The sequence below is a fragment of the Lathyrus oleraceus genome, chromosome 7 (assembly GCF_024323335.1).
Source record: "Lathyrus oleraceus cultivar Zhongwan6 chromosome 7, CAAS_Psat_ZW6_1.0, whole genome shotgun sequence".
NCBI classification, from domain to species: domain Eukaryota; kingdom Viridiplantae; phylum Streptophyta; class Magnoliopsida; order Fabales; family Fabaceae; genus Lathyrus; species Lathyrus oleraceus.
This window is the reverse complement of record NC_066585.1, coordinates 132,634,645-132,658,904: the sequence shown is the minus strand read 5'-3', so window position 1 is coordinate 132,658,904 and position 24,260 is coordinate 132,634,645. Positions and strand designations below refer to the sequence as shown.

Here is a 24,260-nt window from a genome sequence, read left to right as displayed (position 1 = left end):
TCACGGTATCCGGTCTACTTGAGGAACTCCAGATTTGCCCACACGGGCTTCCTTCCACAAAACTTTTGCACAAATGAAAAAGACTACAATGGTGATATCCAAGTCCCAAACTCATCATAATTCTGAATGGTGATAAATACTATGATCAAATGTCACTCAGATACATGCATTTTCTAAACAAGGGAAAATGAGAGTAAATATCACCTTAGAACCTTAAATCAAAATCATCTACTTGAAAAACTTGGTTCTTTAATCAACACGAGACTACTGCTCAAGCAGAGTTCCTAATATACATTTCATGGCTTTCTCCACCATCTGAAGGCGATTTTTGGCTATTCATTGGAATTTGATGGCTGCGTATGTCCTCCCTGACCTTGGTTCCAGTTCTGTCTTGGAGTAGGATCTCTCCTTTCAACTTGCATGGTTTCTCGTCGCCTATCATGCCGTGGACGAGGTCTACTCCTACTTGGTTGCCTTTCAGCATACCTATACTGTGGCCTAGGGATTACTTTACCATCAATAAACAAATCACCTGAAACTTGCCAAGATTGATCAAGTTAACAAACAATGATCCAACAATTAACCAAACTCTTAATTTAAACAAATCCACTCACCTCCATAGTCCTTGTTAGGAACATCAAGATACGAATCTGGCAGTACCCAAAGAACTCCCGGCAACTCTATTAAGACAGAAAAGATGGCCACAACAAGTTAAACATATGGGGTAATTCTCGATCATCTAGAACCAAATATTTAAAAACAACTTAATTAACCACATGTAGCATAAGGTCTTATAAGTTATTTCTATAACTAAAATTAAATAAAAGTAAACTGTTTTCATATAAGCTATAAGTTATTTTTATTAACCATCCTGCCCAGCTCATGGAAATAAGTTGATTTTGCTCATGTCACAAGTTGTTTCCACAAGCACTCCCAACCCGTTTAACAACCATTCATGCTAGTAGATAAATTCAAATAAGTCAATCCAACATCCAAGTATGTTATAACAATTCTCTTTACGATACGAAAATCAAAACAACAAACAAATTTGATTGCACAAGAAAAGTCAAATACAAGAAAATCTCAAGGACAGTCCATGAAATTAACCTCCATTATAATCCATATGCAATATAAAATTTCCAATCAAACAAACATTAGCACAACAGCATTCACAACAAAACACTAATTACAAAACTCATAAGCTAAATTGAGATTGGTGAATCAGCTAAAAAGGAACAAGAAAACAATCACCTTTGAGTTTATAAGAAAGCTCTTCCGAAACAAGAGCACCAAAACCTGTATAAGTAGTAGTAGAAACAGAGTATATCTTCTTCTTAGCCTCTTCCTCACTACTACAAAAAAATCCAAACAATAAAAATTAGAAACCAGATTTAAAAAAAGTGCTAACAAAGTATGAGAAAAAGTGAAACCAACGAAACCTTCCGAGAACTTGAGCTAGGGTTTTGACATAGCTATTAACCATTTCATCTTCAGAGGGTTTAGGATTATCAGGAAACTCCATAACAATGAGCCAGTGCTCGTAGTCACAGCCATCAAGAAGAATCGTTTCCTTTGGAGGACGGTTGCTCCAATTTGGGGATGGATCGTTCAACGGAGAATAACCCGAACCCGATGATTTCAACCGAACAGGGAACGAGTGAGGGACGGGTAGGGTTTGTTTGGGAGAAGATAACGCAAAAGCGAAACGTGTGCGGCTGCGAGAAGCGATTCCAGATGATGATGAAGAAAGAGCTCGTGAGAGAGTGGAGGCTAACGTGCGCCTGGCATTGGAGTACGCCATTTTCCGACTGCCACTGCTACTTACCAGCGATATGTAGTGCAACCTATTCAATTTTTAAAGAGAGAAGGTAAGAAGTAAAATAATTTTTTATATTAATTGTCTTTTTTCAAAAGAAAAGAAATTGTGTAGAGAAAAAATGTTGTTTATTTTTAAAAATATTGCAATACTCTAATATTTAATTTTAATTAGACCTTAGACAGCGCTTTTGTGGAAAGCGCTTTCTAAGATATGCCTTAGACAGCGCTTTCCAAAAGCGCTTTCTAAACCCCCACCTTAGACAGCGCTTTTGGTTTTAATTTTTTTTTAATTGAAAGACTTTAAACAGCGCTTTCTCAAAAGCGCTGACTAAGGTCTATATTTAAAAGCGCTTTCTAAAAGCGCTGTCTAAGGGGGGGTCTTAGACAGCGCTTTCTAAAAGCGCTGTCTAAGACCCCCCCTTAGACAGCGCTTTCATTATTTTTTTAGAACATTTTCCGTGTTTTATTTTTATTTTAACCTTAGACAGCGCTTTCTTTTAAAAGCACTGTCTAAGATGCGCTGTTAAAAAACCTTTTTGGCGTAGTGCCAATACCAGATTTGTTTCCTGTTATTTGGCCAGTCTGGAGAACCTTGTCTAAGATGGCAGATCCATTGTTAAGCATTCTTACATACTTAGTCATCTCATCTAGTTTGGAATTTAAGAATACAACTTCCACCTTTAATTTTGAGATGGTTTCCACAAGCTCTTCCTTTCATTTTCCAGCTGAGCTATCACTTTCTTCTGGCTTTCAACTTGTCCGCACACTCCTGCCTTTCTGTGGCACAACTCTTTAAGGGTTCTTTCATCATCAATTGACTCTTCCTCAGACCCCCATCTTCCTGTCAAAGCAGTCACATGGTTTGTGGCTTCTTCTGTTTCACTTCCATCAGACCAAGAGGCCGCAAGACTCCTCTTTTGTTTCTTGAGGTAGGTCCCACATTCAGTTTTAATATGACCATACCCATTACACTCATAGCACTGAACTTCTTTGGGCTTTTCTTCAGACTTTGGTTTCTTACCAAAGTTGTTGAATTTACTGATGTCAGATGTGATGTTCTTGACATTTCCCTTTGCCCTCACATCTACCCTTTTTATCAGTCTGTTGAACTGTCTTCCCAGCATTGCTATCTCATTTTCCAGGTCTTCATCAATATCTTGACCACCTTCCTCATCTTCCTCTTCAGTGTTTGACATAAATGCTATGCTCTTGGCTTTCTTTTCAGCTCCATCACATATTCCTATCTCAAATGTTTGGATGGATCCAATTAGCTCATCAACTCTCATATTTGAGATGTCTTGAGATTCTTCTATGGCTGTTACTTTCATAGCAAATCTCTTGGGGAGTGATCTGAGTATTTTTCTTACTAACTTTTCATCTGACATCTTCTCACCCAAGGCTCCAGAGGCATTAGCAATTTCAAGGATACTCATGTAGAATTCATGAATATTTTCATCTTCTTTCATCCTTAAGTTTTCAAACTTGGAGGTGAGCAGCTGGAGTCTAGACATCTTTACCCTAGAGGTGCCTTCATGAGTGGTCTTGAGAATGTCTCAAGCTTCTTTGGCCACTTCACAGTTGTTTACCAGCCTGAAAATATTTTTGTCTACCCCATTGAATATTGCATTCAAGGCTTTAGAGTTTCCAAGAGCAAGATCATCCTCCTCCTTGGACCATTGTTCTTCAGGCTTCTTAGTGGTGGCTTCTCCTTCTTTAGTAATGACAGGATGTACCCAACCTGTTAACACAGCTTTCCAAGCCTTGTTATCAAGGGATTTTAGAAACGCTACCATTCGAGGTTTCCAATAGTCATAGTTAGAACCATCCAAAATTGGTGGCCTATGAACAGGTCCTCCATCTCTCTCCATTGTACCAGAAAGTATTGCCCCTAGATCTCACCCAGAACCAGAGCAGGATGCCTGCTCTGATACCAATTGAAATTCTGGTATCAGATATAAGATGTCGAAGATAATGTTACGACACTGATATCTGCTAACACACAATGGATAAGATAAACAGAATGGTAAAGCAAATAACACAAGCAATTGTTAACCCAGTTCGGTGCAACTCGCCTACGTCTGGGGGCTACCAAGCCAGGAAGGAAATTCACTAAAATAGAATTAGTTCAAAGACTCTTCGTACACTTCAACAAGTTACAATCTTTCTCACCTAATTTCTACCCGTGCAACTTCTACCTAAGCACTCTTAGATATGAGAACCCACTCACTTCCCTTACAATCACACACCAGTGATTTTAAACACCAATCCCTTGTGAAAAGAAAATACTTTTCAATTACACACTCTTGATTTTACTTCACAGTTTCAATCAAGAAGACACACTATTGATCTTGCTTCAAAGCTTTGATCAAGAAGATACACACTCTTGCTTAACAGCTTTAGAGTGACAAATTACAACCACAAATCAGTCCAATTCAATCATCAATGGATGACTTGAATGACCTACAAGTCTTACGACTAAACAGACACAAACCCTAGCTCTCTCTCTATATTTCGCTCAGTCTTGGTTGTGTGTTCAAACAGGTTTTCTAAGTCCCTTTTTATAGAAGCTTTCAGCTGGGCTTGGACATCTTGAAAACCCTAAATCTATTTTCCAATCAAATCTTTTTATAACAGTTGTATAGATCTCCTTGGAAAATAAGTAAATCTGGTTGTAATCCATGATTGAATGCGCCAGCTAGCCATATCTTCAATCATCCAAAGATTGCCATTAATTGTGCAATCACAAAACACCAGACATTCATACTGAATGTTCTGTGTACAGGATGTCATGACATCGGGTCTGACATCCTGGAAAAATCCTGCATAATCCAATAATTCCTTTTATAACTTCCAGCAGGTACAGCCATATCAGATGCCATGACATTGTGTATGTCATCTGAAACAATCCTGCATGAACATATCTTTCATCTAAGCTCCAGCAGGTACATCCATATCAGAAGCCTTGTCATTGTATGTGGCATTCTGAAACAATCATGCATGCACATGTTCTTGAACTCCAGCAGGTACATAGGATATCTTATGTTAAGACATCACACATGACATCTTCTGAACACTCTTTGTTTTACCAAAATTGCTGCCAACACTTAGAATCAACACTTTGTAAAATCTGGTACGGACCAACAAAATGCGGTGTGAGCTTTCGAGACTTCAAAGCTCGACCAACACCAGTTACCGGCATAACTCTCATAAAAACGTGATCTCCCTCTTGGAACTAAAGTGCTTTCCTCCTCTTGTCATGGTAACTTTTCTGACGACTCTGCGATGCTTTCATCTTTTCTTGGATCATCTTGATCTTTTCAGTCGTCTGGTGAACAATTTTGGGTCTGAGCACAACACTCTCGCCTGACTCATACCAACACAAAGGAGTCCTACACTTCCTACCATACAATGATTTATATGGTGTCATTCCAATACTATAATGATAATTATTTTTGTAAGTAAACTCAATCAATGAAAAGTAGATATCCCAAGCACCTTCTTGTTCTAGGACACAAGCCCTCAGCAAATCTTCCAACGACTAGATGGTCCTCTCTGCTTTACCATCTGTCTGCGGATGATAAGCAGAACTCAACCTCAACTTAGTACCCCAAGTTGTCTGCAAACTCTCCTTGAACCTCGATGTAAATCTCAGATCTCTATCAAACACAATACTTGAAGGAATACCATGCAGTTTCAAAATCTCTTGAATATACAATTCAGCTAGCTTCTGCAAAGAATAATTGATCCTCATTGGTATAAAATGAGCCGATTTGGTCAATCTATCAATAATCACCCAAATTGAATCGCATCCCTTCAAAGTCTTTGGCAGACCTATCACAAAATCCATGGAAATGCTATCCCATTTTCACTCTGGAATATTCAACGGTTGCATCAGAACCAACAGTTTCTGATGTTCAATCTTCGACTTCTGACAAATCAAATAAGCATACACAAACTCAGGTACTTCCTTATTCATTCCTGGCCACCAAAACAATTTCTTCAAGTCTTGATCCATTTTTGTGGCATCGGGATGAATACTTAACCCACTTCTGTGACCCTCCTCAAGAATGCTCTTCTTGATTTCTTGCACATCTAGAACACACACCCTATCTCTGAACCTCATCACATCATTCTCATCAACCCTAAAATCACCCCCGCTACCTTGGTTGATTAACGTGAGACGATCCACCAAACCCAAATCAGATTTCTGGCTTTCTCTAATTTCTTCGAGAATACCACTAGTCAGCTTCATCATACCCAACTTCACACTATTAGGAGTCTCTTCATACACCAAACTCATATCTCTGAATTGTTTAATCAATTCTAACTCTCGAACCATAAGCATTGACATATGTAAGGACTTCCTACTCAACGCATCAGCTACAACATTAGCCTTACCCGGGTGGCAACTCAATTCAAAATCATAATCCTTCAGAAGTTCAAGCCATCTCCTCTGCCTCATATTCAACTCTTTCTGATCAAATAGATACTTCAGGCTCTTTTGATCACTGAACACTTTGAACCTAGATCCAAAAAGATAATGCCTCCAAACCTTCAGAACAAAAACCACAACTTCCAACTCGAAGTCATGCGTATGATAATTCCTTTCATGAACCTTCATTTGTTTGGAAGCATAAGCAACTACCTGGCCATTCTGCATCAGTACACCACTAAGATCCATCTTTGACGCATCACAATATACTAAAAAAGACTCACTCGGATTAGGCAAGATTAATACCAGAGCACTCATCAATTTCTTCTTGAGTTTTACAAAACTCTCTTCACATGCAACATCCTACACATAAGCTTTACCCTTTCGAGTCAATTGAGTCAAAGGCGGTGCTAACTTCAAAAAGCCTTCTATAAACTTGTGATAATAACCAGCCAAGCCAAGGAAACTTCGAATCTCAGTAGCAGACTCAGAGTCTCCCACTGCAACACAACATCAACTTTCGACGGATCAACAACAATTCCTCTACTAGAAATCACATGGCCGAGGAAACTCACTCATTTTAACCAGAATTCACACTTGGACAACTTGGCACAAATCTTCTTGTCTCTCAACACCTGCAATACAAATTTTAGATAATTTGCATGTTCTTCCTCTAACTTAGAATATATCAAGATGTCGTCGATGAATACGACCACAAATTGATCCAGATAAGGATGGAAAATCCTATTGATATACTCCATGAACACACCTGGCACATTACACACTCCAAACGGCATCACCGTATACTCATAATGACCATACCTTGTCCTGAATGCAGTCTTCGGAATATCGTCTGGTTTCACATGAATTTGATGATAACCTAACCTTAAATCTATCTTGTTAAAATCATAAGCACCCATCAATTGATCCATGAGATCATCAATTCTCGAAATGGGATACCTTTTTTGATAGTAACTTTATTCAATTGTTGTAGTCCATACACAACCTCATATTGTTGTCCTTTTTCTTAACTAGTAACACTGGTGCATCCCACGGAGAAACACTTGGTTGAATAAAATTCTTCTCAAGCAACTCTTCCAATTGTTTCTTTAATTCATCTACCTCTGAAGCTGACATCCTATACGGAGCCATCAACACAGGATTAGTATTAGGTACTACATCAATGGAAAACCCAATCTCACGCTCTGGTGGCAAGCACTGATATCATCTGGAAATACATCTAGGAAATTGCACACAACAGGAAGATCAATACTTGCAGCCTTATTATCGACTTGTAATGATGCAAACATTGCAAACATTTGAACCATCTTCTAAGAGTTCTTCTACTTACTTAGTAGATAAAAACATCAGCTCTTCATAATCACCAAACGCTGGAAACCTCGCGGTTTTGCTGTAGCAGTTGGTATCAACATAGTTGAACTCCAACCAGTTCATTCCAAGAATAATATTGATTTGATGCAAAGGTAGACAAACCAAGTCCATAAATGGTGAAAGGACAACTCAAACAGACTAACATAGTAGTCACAGAAACATTAGTCAGGGTAACGATAACCATACTCCCAACCATAGAAGATAATTTTAAACCCAACCCCATAGCACACTCAATCGAAATAAACGAATGAGTAACACCAATATCAATAATAGCAATTAACTTAACATTGTTAATGAAACAAGTACCTTTGATCAAGTTATATGTCTTGGAAACCTATGAACCACTCAATGTAAACACTCTACCATTAGTTTGGGCAGCAGTAGCGGTCGTCTTCTTTGCCTTCTGACATTGTGTATTGATATGACCATGTTCACCATAATTGTAACAAGTCAGACCATCATTCTTGCACTCTGCAACATGGTGACCCGTTTTTCCACAATTATAACATCTCATAACCTTATTATTACATTCATTAGCACTGTGGCCTAGCTCGCCACACTTGAAGCACTTGACAGAAGCGGGAGCCCCTCCCCCACTTGTCTTCTTCCCATCTGAAGCCTTCTGCTTCCCTTTGTCAGCTGGAGTTACATAAGGTTTCCCTCGAAATTATCCCTTCCCTTTCTTCTCACTAAGACTCTTATAGTGAGCAGACCGGGCTCTTCTATCCTCATCGTAGATTCTACTCGTATTCACCAGTTTAGCATACCTATTAATCTGTTGGTATCCAATACCTTATTTAATCTCTGGTCTCAACCCATTCTCAAACTTGATACATTTGGAAGTCTAAGCATCAACACGGTTGTAATGGAGACAAAACTTCACTAGCGCCACAAACATCACAGCATACTCTGCAACAGTCATGTTCCCCTGCTTTAGCTCAAGGAACTCTATCTCCCTTTTGCCACGAACGTCCTCGGGGAAATACTTCTCCATGAATTCTTTTCTGAACACAACCCAAGTTATCTCTGTATCGATAGCTTCCAATATCTGGCGCGTGTTATCCCACCAATCCTCAGCTTCCTCTGACAGCATATGAGTACCAAACTGTACCTTTTGAGCCTCAGTGCAAGTTATCACTCGGAAGATCTTCTCAATTACTTTGAGCCATGCCTGTGCACCTTCTGGGTCATGGCTACCCTTGAAAGTTGGTGGACTATTCCTCTGAAATTTTCCCAAAGCGCGAAACTCATCAGGAGCTCCTCGTGCTCTCCCATTCTGATTATTCTGTGCATTTTGAGCCATCACCTGAGTAAGCGATTCCAATGCTTCAGCAATAGCACGATCGGTTCTCCCAGCCATTCTACACACTATCAAACAACATTAGAAGAAACAATGCATCGATAGTATACACACACTCATCGACTAACAGGGAACTGATATCATATAAAAACCTATCCGGACTGACCGACCTGCTTTGATACCACTAATGTAACACCCTTTTATACCCCAAAATAATAATTTGATATTTTAATTAGAAAACATAACCACAAGGGTGTCACACACATAAAAACACATAACCTACTCCGTAACATGGGTTACCACAGAAAAAAATTCAAATGCACATATTTATACCTGAGATGTTACACGACATCCAACACATCTTATTTCTACTTGGGATGTTACATGACATCTAACACATCTGATTTGGGTCAAGTACTCGTATAATAAGGCATTTAGTACCTGTCCTCGCATGCTCACCCAAGAATTTACGGTATCATTGCAGCGGAATCACTAATAAACATACAACAATAGTATTATAACTCAAGACATTAAGTCTCGTGAATTTCACTTAATAGCATAATCAAAAGAGCATGGCAATCAACTCAAAACAACTTAAAATCTCAACAACACAAAAAAAATTGTAACATCGACAACAATGATACAAAAATCAAATCAAACGTTTATCCCAACCCGATGTTACATGATCAGAGCAAGGAACCACTAAATAAAAGCGATACACTACAGAAGTCACTTCAAGGGTTATCCTTCCACTTACTTCAGTTAAAGCTACTCTTGAGTATCTGCACGATGCCCATGTAAAGGCAACATTCAAACAGAAGGGGGTGAGAATACACTTAATAATTAGTAGTGGAAAACAAAGATTAACTAATAACATCATATACTAATTGCAACAATCATCATCATATCAAGTATTCTCATCCACACGCCATAACTCAAAAAATAATCACCCAATGCAACATAATGCAAATGTACTCGAAGGTTGATCCAACATGCATGTGGTACCAAATCATGAACACTCGAGTCTATTTTACTCCATGATCCCCACCATATGATCGATTCCCTCTTGGAACAAGAGCACACCAAAATCGTTACCATCATCATAGGTAATACTTCATTGATTCTCACTGAAACCAGTTACTCGCACTTGATCCCCACTATGGGATTAAGGCTCACCAAAACTGGACCGAAGTCTATAAACCATGGCGCATGACTCTCAACAACATACAATGTCACAAAAATAATCACCAAATTAATCACCAAAATTATCATTAAAATTAATCACCAAAATAATCATCATCGAAATTATCACCAAAATAATCACCAAAATCATCTCTGAAATTACTACTCAACAATTAATTAACTCCATGCTAATTAATAAGTAAACACTCTAATTAATAAATAAACACCACATGTATATTGGTTCTCTACTTTTGTCTATATAGGTGGGTAAGTTCAATTCCATATGAGTACTTTTATATATATATATATATATATATATATATATATATATATATATATATATATATATATATATATATATATATATATATATATATATATATATATATATATATATATATATATATATATATATATATTGACTAAGTTTATCTATACAAATACACTATGTCAAATATATGAAGAAATAAAAAGTGATGGGCGGCGGAATTTAGCGACGTCGTGATTGGTCTCAATTAAGTGCATACAAATGTAAACTTCTCCATGATAACTATGCATGTTCATACTTTTTTTTCTCCAAGTGGTACGCACATCTCAAAACATGTTATATAAAATATGTTGCTATTATTTAATTTTAACTAATAATCACTTCATCATTTTAATTATTATTATAATTATAATTATTATAAACATTATCATTCATAATTATAATAAAACTAAATTTCTTTGATTCTAGGACTCATATGTTATACAACCTAATTAAACCACTTAACTTTACAGCAAGACAAAAGAGTGTCAAACATTACGACAATGAAATTGATATAGTTGAATGATTCAAGATCATTCTACCAAACTACAAACTATAAATACCATGTGCATATGGAAGACTACTTTCCTTTACGACTTACAACATCGCTCATAGCCAAATTCAAACCAACTAATTCACGTAAAAAACAATGATACAACATCATTACAACAATGGATACATAAACAATATCCGATGTCACAGTTTAAAAATAACACATTCTGAAACAAATTCAATCTTTAACACATTTACTCAAGAAAAATTATTATAATTATATCAATATATAATTATCATCATCTAATCATAATAGTTTTTCTCATGTTATCAATATTCAATAATTGAAGAAAATAGGAAAAATCTAATTGAGATTAAAAACTTCTCCCTTTCCATCATGCAATTATACATTTATTGATAGTCATTTCTCTCCCCTTTTCTTGATTTTTCAACAAAACAACAGCAGTTTCTAAGAAATTCTTGTCTCAAACCCTAACTCTCTCTTTTTACCTCTTTTTCTCCAGCTCTCCAGAAATACGTACAGACTCTTTTAGATTCTTCAAATCCTGTTTTATTCCAAAACTTATTTTCCTCTAATTAGACTTTTCCGTTTTTATCCTACATATATTCCTAAATTTCAACTTTGCCTTCAATTTCTCTACACATTTTATTTTCTTACTATTTTATTAATAAATCTAATACTCCTTATTTTTATATCATCCATACTATTTTTATACATTCACCTCATAATTTATTTATTTAATTAATTCATATAAAAATACTATATATTCTAATAATTAATTAAAATTCTCATTAATTTCTAAAAAGTATGTCAAACTATTACTCTCTCTATACCTCTACTTCAAGGACACTTACCCCACTATCACACAATAATTAATTTAAAATATTAATTAATTAAATAAAAACCTAAATAATTCAAATTAATTAGTTAATGAATTCAGGGTGTTACACCAATGACGGCAATGTAGACATGGAAACCAAAAAAATATTGCATTGATCATCATTTCAGCAAACTATCATATTTTATACTATGTCTAAATCATCAACCATCCAATTTGTACTAATTTTCTAACTTATACATCAATTTTTACTCATTTGCAGAAAAACTAAAAAAACTTTTCAAAACAGTCAAAAACTTAAAAAAAATTACTTTCCTTTAGTGTTGGATGATGTTTCTAATGTTGATTGAAGTTACTTTGACCTTGGTGATGAAAAAAATTGAGAGTTTGAAGAGATTTTGAAAAATATGAGAAATGAGAAAGATTCTTGCACGATTTAAGCTCCAAATTATTTCGGAGATGCATCTCCGACATTATTTAGTAGATGCATCTCCAGAATATTTTAACGTTAATTTATGATTGGATACGTTTGGAGATGTATCTCCGAAATCTATAAATATTTAAGTATTTTTGCGTAATAGTTAAAAAATATATAGGATGCATTAAAAGAATTCTCTAATAAAACAATACATGTCGGATTCGGATCTTGTTGGATCCAATAAATTCAATCGAACCCAATGACACACATTTTTTTGAACTGTTTAAAAAACCTGTAAAATGGAAATAAATCAATCCAAAATCAAATCTCGCAACCAGTCCGGTCGATTAGAGTCGGGTGGTACATCTTATCCACCCCTAAGTATCAGTGAATAAGAAAAAAAATTGACCGAATTGCGAGAGAAAAACGTAATTATTTTTATACAAGGTCACCACTTAGAGAGGGCTTGAATAAATTTTGGATTATTTGGACCGGCCAAATATAGCCATATGGCTTAATTTGGACTAACTTACTAAATACGACAAATGATCCTATTGAGAATGCTATAATAGGAGTTTTTAACCAAAGTGATGGTGAATCACCATTATTTTTTTCTATATATTTTTTAAAATGTTAAAATCAAATCAAATGCCGTCCTAGAAAAAAAAGAATGGATAACTACAAATGGGTTGAATATTTTCTCGCCAATATTAACAATCAAAGCCTTAGCCTACTAAAAGATCAACATCATTAAGATTAACATCATTTGTATAAAATTATTCATAGTTTAGTTTCCAAATTAAGTCCTACCAAAACTAAACACCAGTCTATTCTTTCTACCTCCTGAAACAATAACAAAGCTAATTCACCGCATTATAAAAGAATATTCCACCAAATGAGTGAAACTGAGAGTGAGATTCAAGAGAATTTTTTTACTGAAAGCCAGCTACTTTTTTTTGTTTGACTAAAGAGGCTTTTTTTGGTTTGACTAAACAGGCTTTTTAATATAATCCACAATAATTAATTAAAATAAGATAAATCCGCAAACACGTCGTGTCAGCAAACGAACGGTTCAAATGCATGATCACCACCGTCCACCTATAAAATCTGAGTCCACCGACAATGATCATTGTGATACTAAAGATACTAATCATGAAACGACATAAACCTAAACTATAATCACGACAAAACACAAATGTTAGTAGAAAAACAAATTTAAATTAAAACTGTAGTAAAGTCGTAGTAGTAATAGTAGTACTATTCACTAGAATGACTACAATGGTGTTTCTATCACCGCCACATGTTTTAGATCCAAACTCTATGGTCAAGAAAAATAAAATAAAATAAGATAGAGAAAAACAAAAAACCCTCCGCGACTAGTGGGAAGACAAAAACTAGCGTTGAAAAATCCGAAGCCATTGAAACTTAACAGAAAGTTGAATCATTGGAATCATGACGAGTGTCATTGTTTCCAATTGCAGGAATTTTGAAGTGCCAGAGTCTTCCCACACCATCCACCTTGTTTTTCTTACAAAGAAACTCTTCGGCGTAAGCCTTCTCCACCTTCCGATCTACATCGTGCAAAAACACGTGTGTCACATCGGAGCCTTTTCTATTTCTAGCCATCACGTTCATCGAAAATATCGCCGCCATACGACCCGGCGCCTCCGCGAAATACCCTCTCGGCGCGTCGATCATTATCAAATCCCAGTCGGTATCGTAAACCTCGTCGGGGAGATTATGAAGCGCTAGTTTACATTTTTCGTTGCCTTTCAGCGTGGCTTTAGCCGGAGAACAAGCCGGCTCAGATCGGTACGTTTTGAGAAGCTCGTCGGCTTCTTGAAGCTGTGTACGGTAGGGAACGGTAATAGCTCGAAGCTCCGGCGAGTCTTTGAGAACCGTTTGAACCCATTTCGGATCTTCTTCGAGGAAAAGCGTGGTTCCATGTGGGTTGAACCCGGCCCACATGAGGGAATCGTGGCCGAGACCGAATACGAGGAAGTTGAAGGGACGGTTTAGGGATTTGATGACGTTTAAGGTTATGCTGATCTCTTCGAGTGATTGTTGAGGGACAACGTGGGAGGTTGCGTAGTGAAGGATGGCACGAAGCTGGATCGGTGTAGGGTTGGATTGTTGGTTCGAGGTTCGGGTGAGTGAACAAAACAAGGTGTTGTTGGAGGTTTGGAGTATGGTTGTTGTGAAAACCAATGCTCCGATTATTCCCAAAATGACCAACAAAACTACCGACCAACGTTTTTCACCGATAAGAGGATAACGGTTCCTCATTTTTTCGTTGACCTGCATAATGATGTGTTTGTGTGTGTTTTGGGAGATTGGGTTATATAACTTATTTGGGAGTGAAATGAAACTGAGGATGATGCAAATGAAAGTGGTGTTGATAACGTTGTGAGAGATAAAATAAGTTTGTTGTTGGGGAGTGGTAATAAATAATGAATATTAGTTATAAGAAAACCCAATTAGGCGTTTCGCATTTGCTAATGGGACAGCGCAACTGCAAAATTGTCAACGTGTTATGTTAGTATTGGAAATTTTATCCATTTTTGAAATTCATAAAATGTTGTCGTGATCCACATGTGGTCCGTCCGGATGAGATCTATGTAAGGATGTTACAATGTTACCATTAGTGTGTTATCCCCATTATAATAAGAATGTGAAAAATAATAATTCTTTTACCAAAATTATTTATTATTTTTAAAATAGAAATATTTTAATTTATATATGGATCATAAATATAAAATTTTTATATATAAAAATATTTAAAACTTTTTATATATAAAAATATTTGAAAATCAACTATATATTTTTTTTTAAATAATTATTTTTATTTTGATATTATTTAAAAAAATATTTAGACAAAAATTATTATTTCCATTTAAAAATATATATTAAAATTCATCATTAAATTAAAAATAATATTTATTATTAATAATATATATTAATAAAATGATTACATCAATAATATAAATAACTCATTTTTTTATATATTATTTTTAAAAATATTATATTTTAAATTAAAAAAATAAAATATTGATAATATAAATAATTAAAAAATAACATATTTTTTGTGTGTTTGAATTCATACATTAGTTTAAATATATTTACTTTTATTTTCTTTAATTTTACAAAAAGATATAATAATTTATGGGTTCATTCGAATTCTGGTATTAATATATCTGCGTTCGCACGGGTATTAGTGTTGTGTATTTGTTAAATTTTTTACTTAAATATCTCATTTTTTTAAAAAAAATTCAAAATAACTCACTTTTCAAATTATCTCAGTTTCAAAAAAAACGTTAAGGCGTAGATGTCAGATCAATTGGCGCATACCCTTAATTTTAAAGAGGGAGACGCCAATTGAATTGGCTACAGCACATGGTGCTTCCAATCCAATTGGCGCCCATGTGTATAAAGTGAGAGCAGGCGCCAATTGGTTTGGCGCCTCCGTATATTGTGTAATTTTTTTTTGTATAAATAGATGTGTTAGGTGATTCATTTTTCCACATCTCTTTTCATTATATTGCAAATATGTTTCGTCTTCGTCGCCGCTTTGTCGCCGCTATAGAAAAGTGATTTATTTGAGAGACAAGTCTCCGATGGAGATGATGTTTTGAAACATCTGTCATTTCGACCAACTAAATAGGGAGTTGGTTCGTCGGTTAGATGGAAACATACCTGAAGGGGGGAAAATTAGAAGTATTGAGAGACTTAATGACCTACGTGGTCGGGAGCGAGTAAAAAATGATAAGGAGGTACTAAATTATGATGCAGAGGTTGCTCCTAGATTGAGACATTTTTTATTATTGTGTCCGGGTTGATGACATATACTACATAATCTTATCATTTTATCAACCGTATCCATTTTTGTTCCAATACGCGTGCTGTTTGGCCGTTCTTTTTTCTTTCTTCGTATCTCATCGTTGTGCCAAACTATGTCCCCTTGATATGGAGGTCAGTGTTCCTCCATTGCTAGCACTGAGAAACTTTCGTTATAGACATTCATGACCGGTTACTCACACCCCCTATCCATCAAAATTTATGGTCCACAAACACACAAACTTACAACTCTAACATGCTAAACATTCAACCATAATACCAAGAGCATACCCCGTATCACCACCAACAAGTAGATCATCATCAAAACACCCAACACGCTATTCACCCTTCCATAGTTGTCTTAGTCAGCGATCATTTAACACCAATTATCCCTCCTCCTACTATAGTCAAGAAGCCCAAACACCACAAAACCAAAACATACAACAACCATATGGCTACCAAACACCACAACAATCATTTCAACCTTTCCTCGACGCATCATTCACACCAATGACGCCCTTCAATCATTCACACCAAAGACGCATCATTCACAAACGAACTACTCTGACATGGGTCATGAACTCAGCTATGGCGGTAGCGCTTCATTGCATACACAGGACTACGCAAATTTGTCTGACTATCTTAGGCAATCTCCTACAGGCGGTGGTGATGTTCCTGGGTCCTCAAATACTCAAACACCTGGGATGAATCATTAACGTGGGTTAGGGTCATGCGTTAGGGTAGCTAGGGGATGTGGGACCGGAGGTCGGTTAGGTTATCCCGGTCAACGAAATTAGTCTTTTTGTTTATCGTATGTAAACGCATATTAATATTAATATCAATTGTCCGATTTCGACTTTTATCTAAAATGTATGTTGTTTTTCAAAAAAAAAATATGAAACACACATATGTGTAAAACCAATTGGTGTCTCCTTTAAAACCTAACACACATGCGTCAATTGGATTGACAGCACCAAATGCATAAGTCAATCCAATTGGCGTCACCTCTTAAAATTAGAGAGCAGACGTCAGTTCATCTGGCACCACCTCTTCAAAGTGGGGTAGTTTGGGAAATAATTTGAAAAGTTGATTATTTTAGATTTTTTTTTTGAAAATGTGGATTATTTGAATAAAAAATTCACTTTTGTTTTCAAAATGTAAAAAGAATGAATAGAAAGAAAAACAAAATTAATCATATATTAGTCAAATTTATACCTCAATAATATATAGATACTAATTTGGTCATAAAAGATACTATTTTAAATAAAAAATCAAATCAAATTCCCTCTTAATAAGATACTTCCTCCGTTTCTTTTTAAGTGTCATTTTTTTACACATACCAAAGAAGCTACTCATTATTGTTACTTTTCAAATAATATTTCTTCTTTTATCTATAATATCTTTAATTATTTATTACATTCGTTTTACTTTTTATTTCTCTGCAATAATTATTTAGGGATAATTTTGACAAAATTGTAATTAATATTACCTTAAACTTCATAAGTGACAATTAAAAAGAAATATTTTTTTTGCAATAAATAGATACTTAAAAAGAAACGGAGGAAGAATTATTTTAAAAGTTTTTCATATTTCTAATTCATTAAAAATCAAATAATATTAAATCAAATAATATTAAATCATGGTTTGTTCCCTTGTATTGTAATTTTGCAATTTCAATTAACTATGCTTTGAAAAATAGTTGTCTTTGAAAATAATACAAATTTAATAAACGAGAAAATGACATTTGATGTGATATAGGACAGGAAGAGGCATCTAGTTTGCACAATGAAAATATATATGTAGTTTTTAAAAATTCAGCATCCTCTCACTTGTATCTTGATTTATCCTTGAGTGAGTATCACTGTAACGTCAAAAACAAAAGATATATCAGATCACTTAAACAAATTCTTATGGCAATAATGTAGATTTGAAAAAAAATAAGTTTGTTCTTATCTATTTTTCAATTAAAATTAAAATCTATATTTATTATTTTTTATCCTATTTTCTTTAAAATTATTCTTCAACATTTAGATCAATAGTATATTTTTTTTATATTTTCCCGATTTTATATACAAATTAAAAAAGAATAAAATATAAATATTTTTGTTTATAAAATAATACCGTTTATAAAAATATTTGGATTAATCATATATTATTTTTCCAAAATTTGATATCATTTATAAAAATATTTGAAAGTAGTATAGTTTTTCCCATCTATAAATATAATATTGTTTATAAAAATATTTGGATTAATCATAGTTTGTTTATATATATATATATAGAGAGAGAGTTTAGAAAAATATTTGAATTAGTAGTTTTTTCAGTATATAAAAATAATATTGTTTATAAAAATATTTGGAATAACTCTATATTATTTTTTAGTATGTTGATATCATTTAAAAAAATATTTGAATAAATAATACATTTTTTTTATAAATTGTTAAAGTTTTACTAAGAAGGAGATATTTTTTTCACTAGATATTGAATCACCATGTTAAAGTTTAAATTCTAGTTTTTACACTTTTTAGTTTTGATTAGTTTTTAAATATCTCTCTCTCCTCTCTCTCTCTCTCTCTCTCTCTCTCTCTCTCTCTCTCTCTCTCTCTCTCTCTCTCTCTCTCTCTCTCTCTCTCCTCTCTCTCTCTCTCTCTCTCTCTCTCTCTCTCTCTCGCTCTCTCTCTCTCTCTCTCTCTCTCGCTCCTCTCTCTCTCTCTCTCTCTCTCTCTCTCTCTCTCTCTCTCTCTCTCTCGCTCTCTCGCTCTCTCTCTCTCTCTCTCTCTCTCGCTCTCTCTCTCTCTCTCTCTCTCTCTCTCTCTCTCTCTCTCTCTCTCTCTCTCTCTCTCTCTCTCTCTCCTCTCTCTCCTCTCTCTCTCTCTCTCTCTCTCTCTCTCTCTTCTCTCTCTCTCTCTATATATATATATATATTATATATATATATTATATATATATATATATATATATATCTTTTAATCTAGATTGGAAAAAAATACATTTAAAGTTATAAATAAATAATAATAATAATTAATTAATATTAGATTTTAATTTTGATTCCATATTAATGAGATGAAACATTTATGGATCTTTTATGATAGTATCTAATTAATATATATATATATATATATATATATATATATATATATATATATAGATATATATATCTATATATATATATATATATATATATATATATATATATATATATATATATATATATATATATATATATATATATTATATATATATATATCAAATGATATCAAAATATTAATTTAGTAGCATGATTTCTCCGATAACTCTTTACTATATATTTAGATAATAAAATCTATCATTGAATTGAAATGTATTATCATATAGATCATCTTTATAAAATTTAAGATAAATAAAAAATCAGTTGATATGTTAAATTGAAGAATCAAAATTAACGGTTTTGTTAAAGTTATGTAAGAGGTTAATTTGTATGCATCTCATTGACATATTAAATAATTTTTTATTGATATTAAATTTTATATAGATTATCTATATTATAATATATTTTAATTCAACGATGCCTTTTGTATTTTTTTTAAATAACCACTAATTTCAATTTAAATCTCTAAATAACCTATTTTTCAAAAGAAATACAAAAATAACCATCTTTCTTAATTGATGCGCCAGTTGAACTGACACAATTAAGTTAGAGAGGAGGCGTCAGTAGTCTTGACGCGTGCATGCAAAACCAATGCATGTAGGCGTCACATGCATGTGTGCATGTGTGTATGTGCCACATGCATGTGTGCATGTGTGTATGCGCCATATGCATTGGCGCATGCTTGTTTTGCTCCTTCTATAAATATCACTCTTGCATCTCCCATATTATTGTACAGAACTTCATACTCTATTCCATTTTCCTTCAATTTCTTCAATCATCTCCATTTTCCTTCAATTTCTTCAATCACCTTCAATTTTATTCTCTTTAATTATGTCTGAATATATTTATAAGAGAAATGTCGATTTAATCTTTTCATCAGTCGCACATCCAATAAAGATTTGACTTTGGAATATAGATTCGTTTGAACGTCTTAATCGGATGTTGAACCGTTAGTTAGATTGAGAAATTGCAGATGGTGAAAGGATTAGAAAAATTCAATGGCTTGAGTCCATGTTCAACCAAAATGGAGAAGTGCGTGAATGAGTGGATATTAAGACTGACAAAGACGTTCGCAGGATGATGCATAATATGTTCAAAATTATTTTGATGGTTGTAATCGCTTAGTTATAATAATGTTATTTTAATTGTTGTAGTTGTTTGTGTTGTTGTTTATGTGTTGCTTGTGTCTTGAATGTGTTGTATTTTTTGGTGATGGTATTTCCTCACAAAGTTATCATATGAAATAAATTTTGTTTTTAATATAAAGCAAAAGAGGTACATGTAAAATTATCTTGTTGTGCTTGTTCCAACACTATGACAGTTAGTACGATTGTGACATGGCTGAAGACATGAACTACACAATCGAACCATTTTGCTCGCCGTATCCATTTCGGTTCGAATACGGGTGCTGCTGGACAACCCTTTTTCTTTCTTCGCATAACTTCATTGTGCCAGAGAATGTCCCCTTGATATTCAGGCCAGTAATCCTCTTTTGCAACAACTGAAAAACTAATTTTGTAAACATTGGATAGGCTTATGACTTTGTAAACATCAGATAGTAAGTAGGATGGATCTCTTCGAACCTTTGAACATGCCGCAATAACATTGGAGCAGGGCATACGAAAGGCTTAGAACTTTCTGCAGTCGCACCAACCTCTATCTAGTTCCACTATGTATCAACCTTTAGTACGGCCAAACACCGTGACCACGTGTGTGTTAGCTTTGGCATCTTCGTGTCTAATGAATTTCATTGAAGCATCACTGAACAACTATCCAGATTGCAACACTGAACTCCATTTGGAACGTCTAGTCTCAAATGGTGCCCCTAGCCTGAAATATGTTGTCTGCACTAAAGCGGTTATAGATAGGTTTCTAATGCCTTTCAAGATAGAGTTCATTGATTCCACAAGATTTATTGTCATGTGGCCCCAACGTTGAGCGTTGTCGTATGCCCTAGTCCACTTCTCCAATGGAATATTATCGATCTACCGTACTGCATCCGCGTTTGACAATATAATGTATTCGCGGTAGTGTTTGAAAGAAGGTCCAGTTAATGCGTAACATGCATTGACAACCTTCTTCCGCAACATTTTGTCTTTGCTCTCCAGCATAAAATTTTGAGCGATATGTCTAATGCAGAAGACATACGTCGACGGAGGATCCTGTCAGCCATTATCAATGTTTTTGTATGCACTCACTATTGAAGGGTGTCGGTCAAAGATCAAACATAAGTTAGGTTGAGGAGCAACGTGCAATCGGAGATTTCTTAAGAAAAAACTCCATCCCTCAGCAGTCTCCCCTTCAACTAGGGCAAAGGTGATTGGAAAAATGTTGTTGTTGCCATTTTGTGCCACTGCCATCAGTAGCGTTCCTTTATATTTCTTGTACAACTATGTACCATCAATTTGTATAATAGGTTTACAAAAAGCAAAAATTTTGATGCATGGTTGATACGCCCATAAGAGACGGTGGAATATTTCATTTTCAATAGCACAAGTTCCGTTTGGGGTATATGCCGATAACGTTTCCAACTTGATAATAGTCCCTGGAGCATACTACTTGAGAGCCACCAAGTATTTTAGAAGTTGTTTGTAAGACTCCTCCCAGTTGCCATACACTTTTTCAACCGCCTTTGTCATAGCTATCCAAGCCTTCCTGTATGATGGAGTATAGTTGTATTGTGTTATAATATGCGAGATTATTGTACTCACCTTTAACGACGGATTGTCGCTAATGACAGACAAAATTTCATCGCATATTAACTAAGAGATAAGTTTTCGATGGTCTTGCATTGGATTCGTGAGCATGCATGTGTGAACTGGTTCATGGATCCAATCTCCCAAGAATCAATCCTCTTCCGGTACGAAGCTGGCAACCTGAAAAGGCAACGCTCATTTCGACAATAAATCTTGTACCTCATTGCATTAGTTCAATCAACTTTTTAATCAGCTGATAGATCCATGTGATACTTTTTAATAGCTTTTACACAATCTTCTTTTGTGCGAAATGTGTCTCATTCTTTCAATGATCCTTGACTTTGCACATAAGGATTGTAAATATATCTGATGAAAGTTCATAGGCACCCAAATTCAAGTTTGTCATGTGTTGAGGTGGACACAATACATGACTAGCTGGTAATGGCTCCTCTTCTTCTTCATCGTTCACCATTGAATCAACCAATAACTCGACTTCTTCTTCTTTCTCATCTAAAATATTGACCTCAGCTTGTTCGTCGTCATCAGTTTCACAAAACACTTTTGATTGATCAATGAACTGAGACACTTGTTGTTGTTGTGGTAATATATATAACTCTATATCATTGTACCCAGATTGTTCATGAATGACAAACTTATGATGAACATCGTCATCATCTCGAATCTTCAATTGATAAAACTTTACCTGGTTGTCTGCAAACCACACCGGATTTTCATAGATGATTTGGCCCACAGGACTACGCTGCAATTGCTTTTCTATTCTTTGTTTCAGATGTGAAAATTTCGATCGCTGATTTATTATAAATCGAGTTACTTCTGTGCTGCAAAAATAAAAACCGAATAATTGATGCCCAAATATTTCACCTTCGGTATGGGCACTGATCATGTAATGTGGTGAGAAAGACATTTTTTTAAATGTAAGTTTGGTGTTTCTACTTATTTGTATAGGTACTGATGGTGAATGTATTGATTTGTTATTCTCATGTAGTTAAATAGGGGAGACTGTGTATGTACTTCTACAAAGACAAGACAATGCAATGCAAGGAATTCATGCAAAAATAAGGCAATGCAAAGCATGCGCCTGCAAAGAACCTCTTCCCTAAGAATCTCTTCCCTAACACTACAAGCATGCACTTGCAAATAATATGCCTCTGCCCTAATAATCCAAGGAAGGCTCCCTTTTCAATGACGCATAAAGCAACGCATGTGCCATAGCCTTAGGCGTCTCTTCCTTGCATGTATAAAAAGGCATGCATGCGCCATTAGCGTTGGTGCATGTGACCATGCACGGCTTAAACAAAGCACGTTCCCTACCCTTAGGCGCCTACACCTATCTCACATGCATGTGCCCTATCCCATGCTTCACATGCTTCAGAGTTATTCACATTCACATGCTGCAACACTATCTCATCTATAAATAGGGCAGCAACTTACAAGACTCAACATCTGCAACACTAACAATCAACCTCTGCAACACTCTACATTTACCACACTCAACCTCTGCAACACTCAACCTATGCAACATTATGTCTCTATTGACTATGGATGATGAACATCGAGGAACAATCGACAATATCTCGACATTTATATGTTATTACTTATTCTTACTTATTTCGTATTTATTTTATATTTATTTCTTATTTATGTTTTTATTTTATGTTACTTATTCTTATTTTATTTCTTACGTATGTTTTATTAGGACCCAAAACAATTTCGATGTCGTGTACATGAATATGTACCCCAAGATCCTTTAATAGAACAATATATTCGAGGATCCGGTTTTGGTAATCTCCTCAACATAGTCTCGTACTCGGTTGACTATAAATTTATTCTTGCTTTGTTAGAGAGATGGAGACCCGAGACCCACACATTTCACCTTCCTTTCGGTGAGTGTACTGTCACACTAGAGGGCGTCTACATTTTGTTGGGTCTACGTATCAATGGTAAGGCCGTAAATGATAAAGTTAACCAAAATAACTCTATTTGCAATGAATTGTTGGGTGCCCCTTTGTGTGACGACCAAGATACGGAGAGAGACTTTTGATCAAGCTAGGGGTCAAGGTATTAACTTAAAATATCTCAATGCGAGTATAACATTGACCGAAGAATCTACCGAGTATGAAAAAATAATTAAAGCTCAGTGTTATATTATGATTCTATTCAATAACTTTTTATTTCCCGAAAGTACAGGTAATATGGTAAATATTATGTATTTATCGTTGTTATGAAACATAAATAAGGTAAGCACATATAGTGCGTTGTGTAAAAATACAAAAAAAAATTACTTGTACATTTTATTCATGCGCATATTTACTACAAGCATAGAATGTCGTCACTCGCCCCGATAAACGAGAAATCATTCATATTTCTCTTTGCAACAAAGT

At 34.9% G+C, this 24,260-nt stretch overlaps 3 protein-coding genes and 1 pseudogene across 3 annotated transcripts; all 4 read right to left on the bottom strand.

Annotated features, from left to right (window-relative positions):
• Positions 1-95: 95 nt before the first annotated feature.
• LOC127106574 (multiple organellar RNA editing factor 3, mitochondrial-like) lies at positions 96-1,834 on the bottom strand (annotated as a pseudogene).
• A 3,849-nt stretch (positions 1,835-5,683) lies between these two features.
• On the bottom strand, positions 5,684-7,578 carry LOC127102436 (uncharacterized). The gene is made up of 6 exons (XM_051039806.1): positions 7,430-7,578; positions 7,257-7,388; positions 7,020-7,210; positions 6,631-6,750; positions 6,371-6,519; positions 5,684-6,247 (listed from the first exon to the last, which is right to left on the bottom strand). The coding sequence occupies exons 1-6, from the start codon at positions 7,576-7,578 to the stop codon at positions 5,684-5,686; spliced, it is 1,305 nt and encodes a 434-aa protein (XP_050895763.1).
• A 908-nt stretch (positions 7,579-8,486) lies between these two features.
• On the bottom strand, positions 8,487-9,002 carry LOC127102434 (uncharacterized). Its single transcript, XM_051039805.1, has one exon. The coding sequence runs from the start codon at positions 9,000-9,002 to the stop codon at positions 8,487-8,489; it is 516 nt and encodes a 171-aa protein (XP_050895762.1).
• A 4,397-nt stretch (positions 9,003-13,399) lies between these two features.
• On the bottom strand, positions 13,400-14,857 carry LOC127105081 (probable methyltransferase At1g27930). Its single transcript, XM_051042247.1, has one exon. It carries the CDS (start codon positions 14,503-14,505, stop codon positions 13,627-13,629), a length of 879 nt encoding a protein of 292 aa, XP_050898204.1. The 5' UTR covers positions 14,506-14,857; the 3' UTR covers positions 13,400-13,626.
• Between the last annotated feature and the right edge of the window lie 9,403 nt (positions 14,858-24,260).

Coding starts and splice junctions, on each gene's coding strand:
- LOC127102434 (XM_051039805.1), bottom strand. CDS start 9,002: ATGGCTGGGAGAACCGATCGTGCTATTGCTGAAGCATTGGAATCGCTT.
- LOC127102436 (XM_051039806.1), bottom strand. CDS start 7,578: ATGGTTCAAATGTTTGCAATGTTTGCATCATTACAAGTCGATAATAAG. Junction 7,211..7,256: donor AAAAAGGACAACAATATGAG/GTTGTGTATGGA, acceptor CTATCAAAAAAG/GTATCCCATTTCGAGAATTG. Junction 6,520..6,630: donor GACTCAATTGACTCGAAAGG/GTAAAGCTTATG, acceptor AGTCTTTTTTAG/TATATTGTGATGCGTCAAAG.
- LOC127105081 (XM_051042247.1), bottom strand. CDS start 14,505: ATGCAGGTCAACGAAAAAATGAGGAACCGTTATCCTCTTATCGGTGAA.